General features: G+C 40.3%; 1 protein-coding gene across 5 annotated transcripts in view; it reads left to right on the plus strand.

The window, feature by feature from the left end:
- Nucleotides 1–12,607, plus strand: part of LOC102914100 (uncharacterized) — a 70,845-nt gene that overhangs the window by 30,551 nt on the left and 27,687 nt on the right. For all 5 annotated transcript variants that reach the window (XM_076570195.1, XM_042275831.2, XM_076570194.1 and 2 more), the window contains 4 exons: nt 2,122–2,150; nt 2,240–2,312; nt 5,603–5,658; nt 7,286–8,181. In XM_076570195.1, the coding sequence (XP_076426310.1) occupies nt 2,122–2,150; nt 2,240–2,312; nt 5,603–5,658; nt 7,286–8,181 (1,054 nt within the window). The remainder of the gene's footprint in view (nt 1–2,121; nt 2,151–2,239; nt 2,313–5,602; nt 5,659–7,285; nt 8,182–12,607) is intronic.

A 12,607-nucleotide genomic window follows, 5' to 3' on the forward strand; every position in this document is an offset into this window, starting at 1 on the left:
ATGTTTAGGTCTTGCAGGTGTAGAATCACTAGGTTCTGATGTTGCCATATAGGTCTTTATGTTGTTGCCTGTATTTTTGCACTGGCGCCTACTCATCTCTTCCTCTGTGAGGTGCAGGTGGTGTCTGTGTCTGAGAGTGCCTCTCTTGTTCTAATTTTTAGTCTTGGTTTAGTAGGGATTCTTGGTTAAATTGGTGCTTTTGGGCTATTTCTTCAGGGGCAGCTGATTTCGATCGGTGAATTATATACTTATGATTCTGGTGATCTGGTTTGGTGTCTGGGTAGCGCCTTCTTCTGTGTTCTCAGGTCACTTTTTGTTCATTTGTCAACTCCTCAGCTGATCTTGTTTCTTCAGACTTTAAACTGTAGGCATCTGAATCCTCTCCCAGATGGGTTTCAGCTGAGCAGGGTAGTCTCACCAACACCTCCAAGTTGTTGGGTTTCACAGGATCAGCAGCTGGGCCCTGGGTTGTCCTCAGACGGAGTGTTCAGATTCGTTCTGGTTCTGACCCACGGAGATAGCTTCTTCCCCAGATGTTGGGGTTAGGGGCGTCCCTGTTCCAAGCTGTGTCTGCTTGTCTCCGTCCCTGGGCCTGTTTACCTCTGCGGTCCGCCGCCGGGCCTGTATGTCCCTGTCAGCTGCCGCTGGGTCTGTCTGCCTCTGGGGGCCGCCACCGGGCCTGAATGTCCCTGTCGGCCGCTGCACGTCTACCTCAGCGGGCTGCCGCTGGGCCCGTCTTCCTCCACAGGCCGCCGCCACAGGCCTACCTGCGTCTGCTTGTCTTCGCCGCAGGGCCTGTCTACCTCTGTGGACCGCCGCTGGGCCTGAATGTCTCTGCCGGCTGCCGCCGGGCCTGAATATCTCTGTCGGCTGCCGCCGCTGGGCCCGTCTACCTCAGCGGGCTGCTGCTGGGCCCGTCTACCTCCGCGGGCCGCCGCCGCAGGCCTACCTGCGTCTGCTTGTCTCTGCCGCCGGGCCTGTCTACCTCTGTGGGCCGCCGCTGGGACTGAATGTCTCTGCCGGCTGTCGCCGGGCCTGAATATCTCTCTTGTGTTTCTTTTTGATAACCATGTACCAATACTAAAGGATAATGTTACTCATAGTTTGTAGCTGAAGTTTTCCTGTGTCCCACCTGGCCCATGGTCAGGACAAATCTCTCTCAACCACCAGTCCTGCAGCCGCTTGGACCCAAGTAAACACACAGAGGCTTATATTAATTAAAACTGTTCCACCATTAGCTCAGGACTACCACTGACTAGCTCTTACATTTAAACTAACCCATAATTCTTATTTATGTTTAGCCACATGGCTTGGTACCTTTTCTCAGTTCTGCCTTCACATCTTGCTTCCTCTGTGTCTGGCTGGCGACTCCTGACTCAGCCTTCCTCTTCCCAGAATTCTCCTCTCTGCTTACCCCGCCTATACTATACTTCCTGTCTGGCTACTGGCCAATCAGCATTTTATTTATCAACCAAATCAGACCAATACACATTCACAGCATACAGAAAGACATCCCCAGCAATAGTTTATACTCCTCACACAAGTTACTCAGAAACAAGACATATGTCCAAACTACATAGAAACATGTAGTCATACAATTATCACACACAAATGTGAATATCTTATAAACTTATCTTTTACAATTGTACATTCAAGCTTATTCATCCATAAAAACTTTTGTGTATAGCAAATTACATTTTTCTTTTAACATATTAACATCAGTTTTCAATTCCTAAATTACAGACCAAAGAATGTGACTTGATACATTTTTATAATTTAATGGAATAATTGACTGTGAAGGGTTCCATTAAAGAAATACACATTTGCCTTTTGTTGGTTTATTCATTGACAATCAAGTCAATTCCCAGGATCATGATCCGATACTATACAAAGCATGTTTCTATTAATCAGCAGTTCAAGTTGGTATATCTTCCTTTTCTATTTCAGTTAAATTTATCAGAATTGTCAGTTTATTAAAACCATATTCTCAAAAGCAAACAAGGAACATTATTCTCCCAAATCCAAATCTAAAGTAGCCATTTGCATATAAATGACAAAGAATGACTTTTGGAATAGTTGTTTTTACATCTAAATCACTAGATTTTCTTTGATTCTTTTTAGCATCTCACAAGAAATATCTTCCACAAAAGGTAAGTATTTTTATTTACCCAATAAAATTTGCAACATATTTTATGGAATATAAATTAATTAATGAGAGTTTTGTTTCAATCCCATACAGGGTTCCATTGCAATAAAAGACTCCTATGCAAATACAAAATTACAAAGAAAAGAAATACAAACACTCAAATCAGGTAACTGCCCAAAATTATTTTGGAAAGAAGCATTTTAAAATGCTTGAAATGGGTGCAGTGTTCTCGTCTTTACTTCATTTTCCCCCAATATAACAGAAGGATTTGTCCTAATTAATGAAAATATCACAGTTTTACCAATGCTTAAAAAGTATTTAGACTCTTATGAAAATGTTTTATAAATGAACGCTTCTTTAGGTATTTCTACCTTTATGTGTCTGCATCCTAACATTCCAGCCCAAATCCCTATATTTGCTAAGAGATACAATGGGGTTAATTTTGAAAGTGTAGTATTTTCCACACTTTAAAAATGATCATAGAAAAGAATGTCCCCATCTCATACATTTTAATTTCTGTGCAAAAATTATCCAGAGGACAGAGCTCTCCAGGATCCCAGGTGTTTGAAGACAACTTGATCAGTACAGCAAGATCGCTTCATATTCTTTAGTTTCTGTTTTATTGAAAATAGATTTGTCAATAATATATTCTGATTAGGATTGCCCTTACCCCAACTATTCCCGGATCCTCTCTACCTACCCAAATCCACATCCTTGCTCTCTGTCTTTAGAAAACAGAGGCATTTGTAAAATATAGAAAATGAAAAAAATAATAAAATAATATAAAACCAAACAAACCTGAACAGGACAAAACAAACGAGAGCCGCAGCTGCAGCACAGGAGCAGATGAAGACAGAGACTCACGCATGGCACACACTAGAATTCCCTAAAAAAAGCATTGGAAGCTATGATACACAAACAAGACTTGTAGAGTAAAAATAAGTAAGTTAAAAGTAAAAAGAAAAGCCAGACAAATCATTCAGAGACAACAGCAAAATGTGTTGGCCATCTACTGCTGGGAAGAGGTCCTTGCTTTAAAAAAGGTTTGTCTGTCCAGTGAGAATCCACTGGAAAAACTATTTTCACTTGCGAGTGGTTGTCAATTGGAGATAGCCTCTGGGTTAGAAATGGTGGCTTACGCCCATTTCTCTCAGTGCTGGTACTCCATCTAGTGCAGACCTGTTCAGGCCCTATGCAAGCTGCCAGAGTCTCTGTGAGTTCACATGTGTATCAGTCCTTCTGTTTTTAGAAGGACTTGCTTCCTTGGTGTCCTCCATCCTCTCTGGCTCCTACATTCTTTCTACCTCCTATTCCACAGGGTTCCCTGAATTTTGAGGGGAGGGAGTTCATGGAGACCTCCATGGGTGTTCAGAGGTCTCTCATTCTCTGCATAATATCTAGCTATGGTCTCTATATTTGTTCCCATCTACTGCAGGAGGAAGTTTTTCTGATGATGGCTGAATAAGAACAGATCTATGAGTGTAGCAGAATACTGCTAGGAGTCACTTTCTCTACATCCCTTTTGTATTTAGTTTTCCCTTAGGTTCTGTCTCCAGCCTATCTAACTTCAGGTTTTTGACGACCAGAGAGGTATCAGGGATAAGTTCCAGACCACAGAGTGGATCTTAAATCCAGTCAGATATTGGTTGTTACTCCCACAAGCTTGGTGCCACTATTGGACTAACACATCTTCCATGCATGTCACCATTGTAGCCTAAGGGGTGGTATTTTCCTTTCTCCTTCAGTAGCATGCAGAGAATCTTCTAGTACCATGAACACTAGTCCAGTAACTAACTACATCTTACATTTGGTTTGATATTTGAGCCAATTTATCCAGTGTTTTTAAGAGCTCATGGAATGAAGTCTGTGACAACAAATTACACATTATGTAATATATATACATCTATCTATCTATCTATCTATCTATCTATCTATCTATCTATCTATCTATCTATCTATCTATCTCAGTTTTCATATCCACAGTGTATGTAATTCATCATTATAAACTGTCTCCTGGATTAGAACCTCAAAGTCAGACGTAATAAATTATTCATTCATTAATGTGACTTAATTACAACTTTTTTTCTCACCTTTCCTGTTTCCCTCTTGCATGGATTAATAATCCTTTCTTGGGTTTTCAGGTTATACCTCACTTAATTCTTTTTCTGTTGCTGCTCATGTTTCACACTTTCCATCTGCCTAAGCCGCTCTACGAGTCTCGGCGCCATCTTTCCCTCTTGGAATATCATGCCTGAAAACTTTCACCAATAGCTTTTAATAATCTTAAGCACCTCACATGTAGCAGGACCTTGATATTTACTGAAAGAATAGTGACTATTTATACTAAGATGTGCTGTGGATATCACTCTATATAAATAAAATACTGATGGCCAGTGACCAGACAGGAAGTATAGGCGGGACAAGGAGAGAGGAGAATTGGGAAACAGGAAGAAGGAGGGAGAGACACTGTGGCCACCGCCAGGACAAGCATCATGTAAAGATGCTGGTAAGCTACCAGCCACGTGGCAAGGTATAGATTTATAGAAATGGGTTAATTTAAGATATAAGAACAGTTAGCAAGAAGCCTGTTACGGCCATACAGTTTATAAGTAATATAAGCGTCTGAGTGTTTATTTTATACGTGGATTGTGGGACTGCAGGGCTTGGTGGAACCTGGAGAGAAGCCCTCCAGCAACAAAGATGATTGCAAAATTTTAACATACCAATTGATCCAGGAGTAAAATGAATAATTTTGAAAAGCAAATAGAGTTTTGCTGGTAAAGCCAAAGTAGAAAAAAAATCATATAAAGCATTAATTTAATTCAAAAGAGACGCCTAGCCTTCAGGAAAAAAAGGATGAAGGAAAACTTCTCAAAGTCAACTGAACCTTAAAAGGAGCAAGGAAAGTTAGCACCACGGTGAAGAAATGAATGAAAGCTGTGTACACATATGAAGTCAGGAAAACAACTGTAATGCTTAGCAGGCTGTTTGTATTTTCTGTTTTGAAGTATTAAAAGGTATACACGGTGAATTCCTATGTGTATGTTTTTTTTTACATTTAACTTTAATTTTGAATTTAAAAAATATTGGCAGATAGATAGATAGATAGATAGATAGATAGATAGATAGATAGATAGATATGGTGGGTACAATTGTGACTAAATCTTCCAATTCTGTTGCCTTAAAGCTAAGAAATATTTGGTGTCTGTCAAAGGGTTGTATTGAAGTTTTAGATAATGGGAATTATCTCCTGAAATAAAGTTTTCAGCTAAAGATAAATAGGCTGAATTGAAATTCTCAAATGGGAAAATAGAAAAAAATAGTATCTATTATTGCAGATTTTAGAAAAAATAGTATTTATTATTGCAGATTTAAAAGTTTTTGGCTAATATTAAATCTGTGTTGTTTTCTTCAGTGTTTGCTGTATAACTAAGTACATTTATTTATTATGAACAGTGGTATTAGAAGATGATCACGATATGTGTGATGGCAGCAAAAACAACCAGCCATTGGTATGTAAATACTTAAATTTAAAAGACTAGTGTTGCAATGTTTTCTTTTAAAAAATACTGTAGCATAGAGCAAATAGCACTATGTTTTTAAACTTCTCTATGGGATAGATAGGTAATAATTTCATACTTCATTTTAAATATCCTTTAAATGATAAATGTTTCCTTCTAGAGGAGCTATAATTATTGTTAGGGTAGAAACAACAAACTTTAAGGTAGGTAACAGGTTATTGTTATCAAGTAGATTTAATTCACCTTTTTTTGCTTTGTATCAGCATATACTAATAAGTAGAAGGCTGAATTGTGAGGTATACTGAATCAAAGACAGTAAAAAATATACAGAGGCATTCTTTCTTTGAATTAATTAACTTTACATCCTGGCTGTGGTTTCCCTTCCCTCCTCCCAGCCCCTCTCCCCAACTCTCCCTCTGTTCCTACCCCCAATCCACTCCTCCTCCATTTCTGTTCAGGATAGGGCAGGTCTCCCATTGATATCAACAAAACGTGGCATATCAAGTTGCAGCAAGACAAAGCACCTCCCCATGTGTTAAGGCTGGGCAAGGTGATCCGGCGTGAGGAAAAGAGTCCTAAATGCCAGTACCAGAGTCAGAGACAGCCCCTGCTATTAGGGGTTCCAAAAGATCATCAAACTATATAATTGTAGCATAAACAGTGCCTACATGAGTCCTGTGCGGGCTCCCTGGTGGTTGGGTCAGTCTCTGTGAGCCCCTATGAGCTCAGGTGACTTGATACTGTGGGTCCTGTGGTGTCCTTGACCCTTCTGGCTGCTACAGTCCTTTCTCCCCCTCTTCTGCAGGATTCCCTGAGCTCTGCCTAATGTTTGGCTGTGGGTTCCAGAGGCAGTCTTAAAAGTAAAACTATGTTAAGGCTCCCCATCTTCCTCAAAGACATCAAACCACTTTGTCAGCTATACTGTTTAATTAAAGTAGATACTTTGCTGAATTTTATAATTGGATTTTGACTCTATCATGTTGATAAAAATTTCTTGCATTTGTCAAATTTTATGGTGGATCAATATGAAATTTGTCTTACATTTTCCAATTATTTCAAGATATCATACTTAGAACTCTGAAGTTCCACTCTCTCCCTTGCTTTGAGCAAACCTGACTTCATTTTTGTGAGCCCCTTTAGATTTTTGGTTACCCCAAATCCCAGTGAAAAAGGAGGGAACATAAAAGACTATGTGAGAAAATACCTTGTTTCAGATAGAGGAGACCCCCCCCCCCCAACACCTTTGTTGTAGAAGAACCAAAAGTTACAATTCTAAAGACGGCTTTTAATGTTACATATCACTAACAGTGTTTCTTTTATAACAGTTATATAGGAGTTAGAAGTATGAGTTAGCAAAGCATACATGGAAGAAAAAGCTCAAAATGAGGAGTGCCAATTTAAAATTTAAAAAAAATAAAAGAAGGCATACCTTTTTACTTAGAAATAAATGAAACATTATTCTCTAAACTTTCCATGACCTCTTATGACAAACTAAGCACATAGAGATTTTATGAGATAAGTTCTTCAGTATTTTCAACAGTCAACTCATAAAGACTATTGGGGAAAATAGATCTTTATTATGAAAACAGTTATCCTTAATACTCAACTCTCATTAAAGGTTGCAGCAAACAGGAAGAAACGTGCAAGCAATGAACCGGAAGATGCAACACACTCCTACGGTTGTGCAGCATCGTCTGCCGCTCCTGGTGTCTCCGAGGCTTCTGTTGTCGCTGCTATCGTTGCTGCGGCTACTCCCGCCGCTGCAGCCGCTGCTGCCTCTGCTGCTGTAGCTGCAGTAACAGCTGCTGCTGCTCCTGCTGCTGCTGCTTCTGCAACTGTTAATGCTCTCGCTGCTGTGGCGCCTGGTGCTGCACCCGACAGTCCTGCTGTTCCTGTTGCTGCTGCGGCTGCTGCTGCTCTTCCTGCTGCTGCTGCTGCTGCTGCTGCTGCCGCCGCCTCTGCCACTGCCATTGATGCCGTGGCTTTCGTGGATGCTGCGTCTCGAACTACTGCCTCTGCTTCTGTTGCTGCAGTGGTTGCTTCTGCTGTCACGGCCGCAGCTGGTTCTGAAGTCCCCACTGTCGCTTCTACTGCTGCTGTAGCTGCTGCTGCTGCTGCTATTGGTTCTGCTGCAGCAGCTGCCCACACGGCTTCTGTTGTCACTGCTATAGCTCTTTGTGTTCCTCCTCCTATTACCGCGTCAGCTGCAGCCCCTTCTTCTGTTGCCGCTGCCGCTGCTGCTGCTGCTGCGGTTGCTACTCATGCTGCTGCTTCTCCTGCTGTCGCCACCGCCGCCGCCGCTGCTGCAGCTGCTGCTGCTATTGCTGCTGATGCTCCTCCAGGTACTCTTGCGGTAGCTCCTGCTGCTATTGCTGATGCAGTACCGGATCCTTCTGATGCTCCCTCTGCTGCATCCGCTGCTGCTGCCGTTGCAAAAAGAAGATTGATTCTTCAAGGAAAGTATGAGGAAGCAAGAAAGCAGCAACCCTGCCTTGAGGAGGTAGAAAATGATGGGTAAGACTAGGAAGATTTAAACTAGGTATTGTTCCTGCCTGTTGAATGAATTCTACTTCTTGATAATTTCCATGCCTGACATGGTTTTATTAGGGATAATCTTGAACGGGCAGATATCAAACAAACAAAAAAACCTAAAAAAAAAAAAAAGCAAAATTAGGTACCATTGTGTCCCATTAATATTGATGCATTTTGTTTAAAAGATAATAACCAAGGTTGTCAAGTGTGAGGCAAAAGAAATTTGGAAACCAGTATGTATATCAATTTTGAGCCATAATATAGTAGCAATGATTCACACAATTCCAAAGCATCACTGTTTTGATCTAACAATTTCATTTTAAGGATGAATTCTTTTGGATTAGGAAAATGTTGTTTTTAAACACAACCACACACATTCTGAGAAACAATATTGTCTATTATAGGCAAAATAGAAAGGTGCACACATATGTGATACACAGTTGAAGAATATTTAATATACAGGCTTTGAATGCATTTGTAGATGTATGTCCAAAAACAAGGGTATTTATTTAAGCATCATCAGACCATGATCATGGTGCTACACTTGAAATAACTATCAGTAAGGAATTAGATTACCATACCCATATAAAATGGTATGTGAATATTTAAAAAATGAGTTTCAATTTGAGTTGCATTTCCCTGATGACTAAGGATGTTGAGCAATTTCTTAAATGTCTTTCAGCCATTTGAGATTCTTCTGTTGAGAATTCTCTGTTACGCTCTATAGCCCATTTTTTAATTGGATTGTTCAGTATTTTGATGTCTAGCTTTTTGAGTTCTTTATATATTCTAGAGATCAGCCCTCTGTCAGATGTGGGGTTGGTGAAGATCTTTTCCTATTCTGTAGGCTGTCTTTTGTCTTATTGACCGTGTCCTTTGCTCTACAAAAGCTTCTCAGTTTCAGGAGGTCTCATTTATTAATTGTTGCTCTCAGTATCTGTTCTACTGGTGTTGTATTTAGGAAGTGATCTCCTATGCCACTGCATTCAAGAGTACTTCCTACTTTCTCTTCTGTCAAGTTCAGTGTAACTGGATTTATGCTGAGGTCTTTGATCCACTTGGACTTGAGTTTTGTGCATGGCCACAGATATGGATCTATTTACAATCTTCTGCATGTTGACATCCAGTTATGCCAGCACAATTTGTTTTTTTTTTCCCATGGTACAGTTTTGGCTTCCTTGTCAAAAATCAAAATGACTCTGAGATACCATCTTACACCTGTCAGAATGGCTAAGAACAAAGACACTGAAGACAGCTTATGTTGGAGAGGATGTGGAGCAAGGGGAACACTCCTTCACTGTTGGTAGGAATGCAAACTTGTACAGCCACTCTGGGAATCAGTATAGTGATTTCTCAGAAAATTGTGAATAAGTCTTCCTCAAGACCCAGCTATACCACTCTTGGGCATATACCCAAGGAATACTCAATTTTACCACAGGGACACATGCTCAGCTATGTTCGTAGCAGCACTATTCATAATAGCAAAAACCTGGAAACAACCTAGATGCCCCTCAACTGAAGAATGGATAAAGAAAATGTGGCACATATACACAATGGAGTACTACTCAGCAATAAAAAACAATGATATCATGATATTTGCAGGCAAATGGATGGAACTAGAAAATATTATCCTGAGTGAGGTAACCAGTCTCAGAAGGACAAACATAGTGTGTACTCACTCATAAGTGGATACTAGATGTAAGGCAAGGGATAACCAGACTACAACCCACAGCTCCAGAGAAGCTAGCTAACAAGGAGGGACCTTAAGAGAGACATATAGTCTAGGGAAGGAGAAATAGATGAGATCTACATGAGCAAACTGGGAGTGGGGGGGGGGTAATGGAAAGCAAAGAATGGGGGATGAGAACATAAGGAAATGGGAGGTTCAAGCTGGAACAGGGACAAAGTGGGAGAGCAAGGAAAGAGATATCATGATAAATGAAGACATCATGGGAATAGGAAGAGGCAGGGTGCTGAGGAAGCTCTCAGGAATTCACAAGGATGACCCCACCTTGAACTACTGGCAGTGGTCGAGAGGGTACCTGGACTGGTCTACTCTGGTGACCAGCCTAGTGAATACTGTAACTGTCAGCATAGAGCCTTTATCCAGTGAATGATGGAAGCAGATACAGAGATTCACAGCCAGGTACCAGGCTGAGCTCCAGGAATCCAATAAATGAGAGAGTGGAGGGATTCTGTGGGCAGGGTATGTTGTGATCATGATGGGAAAATGTGCAGAGATGGCAAGCCACACTAGTGGAAACCCATAAACTATGGACTAATAGCTATGGAGCCCCCATAGGACTAGACTAGACCCTTTGGATATGGGAGAGAGTTGTTTAGCTCGAACTGTTAAGAGGGCCCCCAGGCAGGGGGATCAGGATCCTTCCCTGGCGCATGGGTAGGCTTTTTGGAGGCCAGTGCTTATGGTGTGATACCTTGCACAGCCTTGGTACAGCAGGGAGGGGCTTGGACCTGCTTCAGCTGAGTGTGCCAGGCTCTGCTGACTCCCCATGGGAGAACTTGATTTGGAAAATGTGGGGATGCGGGGGTAGGTTGGGAGGGAAGGCTAAGGGGTGGGAAGAGGGAAGAGGTGGGAATCTGTGGTTGATATGTAAAGTGAATAGAAAATTTCTTAATTAAAAAAAGAAAAAAAGGAAAAAAATGAGTTTCAATCTGTACTGTACTCGTTATTTTGCAAAGTAAAATGTTTCAGAGACATGGATTTTGATAGCACATCTCAAGCAAATTTTGTTCTAAAACTACATCTGGAGAGTTGCAAAAGGAAGCTGCTTGCTAGAATGAAATTCTACTTCCTAATTAACAAAACTATTAGTTGTTAATCTGTCTGTTTCTTCTCAGTGCTCCTGTGTCGATAATTGAAACTCCAAATTAACCTTGCTGTTGCTGTGAGGATTATACCCAGGGAAAATGTCAATAAACGTTTCTGTTATCTGTTCTCTATTGATATGCAGTGGCCTAATTTTCGTTTGAAGTTTACTATCAGCTATCAGAGTAGTTGTGCCGACTTTCTTTGGTTTCTATCCACTTGGTAGGTTGATTTTCACCCTTTTTACTCTTTGTCCATGAGTTCCTTTACCAGTATTTCCTGGAGACCTCAGATCATTGGATGCACTTTTGTTAATGCACTAAGCCAATCTAGCTTTCTTTATTGGTGTGTTTGGCTTACTTAAGTGTAAAGTTATTGTTGAAGATGTTTATTAATAACTGCACTTTTGCTCCCTGATTTTCTGGTGTGTTGCATTATTATTGGCTTCATGATTCTCCCCAGTTAGTGTCAGGGCCTGTGCTGATTTCTTTTGTGGGACATGATGGATTCATTCAACTCTTTGTACAGATACTGCTCCTAAGGTTTTTATTCTTTCCTGTGTCCCATAATTGAGACTCCTCCTCTTTTCTCTGTGTACAGCATTTATTTAAGTGTCTCCACTACATTAGCTTAGTGATAATGAGCTGGTGCTCTGTATTTATTTTGAAACATCCTATTAACAGTCGGCTTTTAAAATCCATTTTTGATAAAGCAATCTTAGTTGGAAGTTATCTTCACATCGTGAAGTTTTTTATTCCATTTTCCCTGTTTTCTAAGTTTGATTAAGAGAAATGGGATGTTATTACGATATTTTATTTTGTTATTTTTTCCTTAGATCTTTATTTAAATCTGTTTTTAACTGAAGCAGAATTATATCACTCTCTTTCTTTCCCTCTCTCTGGCCCCATCCAGCTACACTAGTCTACCTATAGCCATCCCCTCCCCCATTCCTCCAACACTCTTAAGTTGACAGCCTCTTTTTCTTTGGTTATTGTTTGTGTGTGTGTGTGTGTGTGTGTGTGTGTGTGTGTGTGTGTGTGTGTGTGTGTGTGTGTATACACTCCTGAATACATGTTTGGAAATAATAAAACCACTATATAACCATTAATACTTTTAATATAGTTTGTCTCACACATAGGTAGCAGAATGCATATGCCAATGCAATGTGTATATGGAAGCCTACCACATGGAAGCATCTATATTTAACAATTAGGATTTTATGGGGCATTTTGTTATGTATTACAAATAATTCTGTAAGAAACAGCATTGAAGTGAATAATTTCTTCTATTTCTAATTGTCTATAATGAATATATTTCCCGTGCAGAAATATGTTGAACTATTTAGAACCTTAAAATTATTTTGATCAATATTTCCAAGTTTTTCTCATGAAAAATTATGATCATTCATAGAACAGATTATTAAATGGTATCTTTATTGCTGTTCTATTGCTCTGATGAGATACCATGACCAAGGCAACTCCTATTAAAGGAAACATTTAATTAGGAGCTTGCTTACCATTTCAGAGGCTTAGTCCATTTTCATCATGGCTTGGAGCATGGTGGCCGGGAGCAGGACAT

This window comes from Peromyscus maniculatus, chromosome 4 (assembly GCF_049852395.1).
Source record: "Peromyscus maniculatus bairdii isolate BWxNUB_F1_BW_parent chromosome 4, HU_Pman_BW_mat_3.1, whole genome shotgun sequence".
NCBI lineage: Eukaryota > Metazoa > Chordata > Mammalia > Rodentia > Cricetidae > Peromyscus > Peromyscus maniculatus.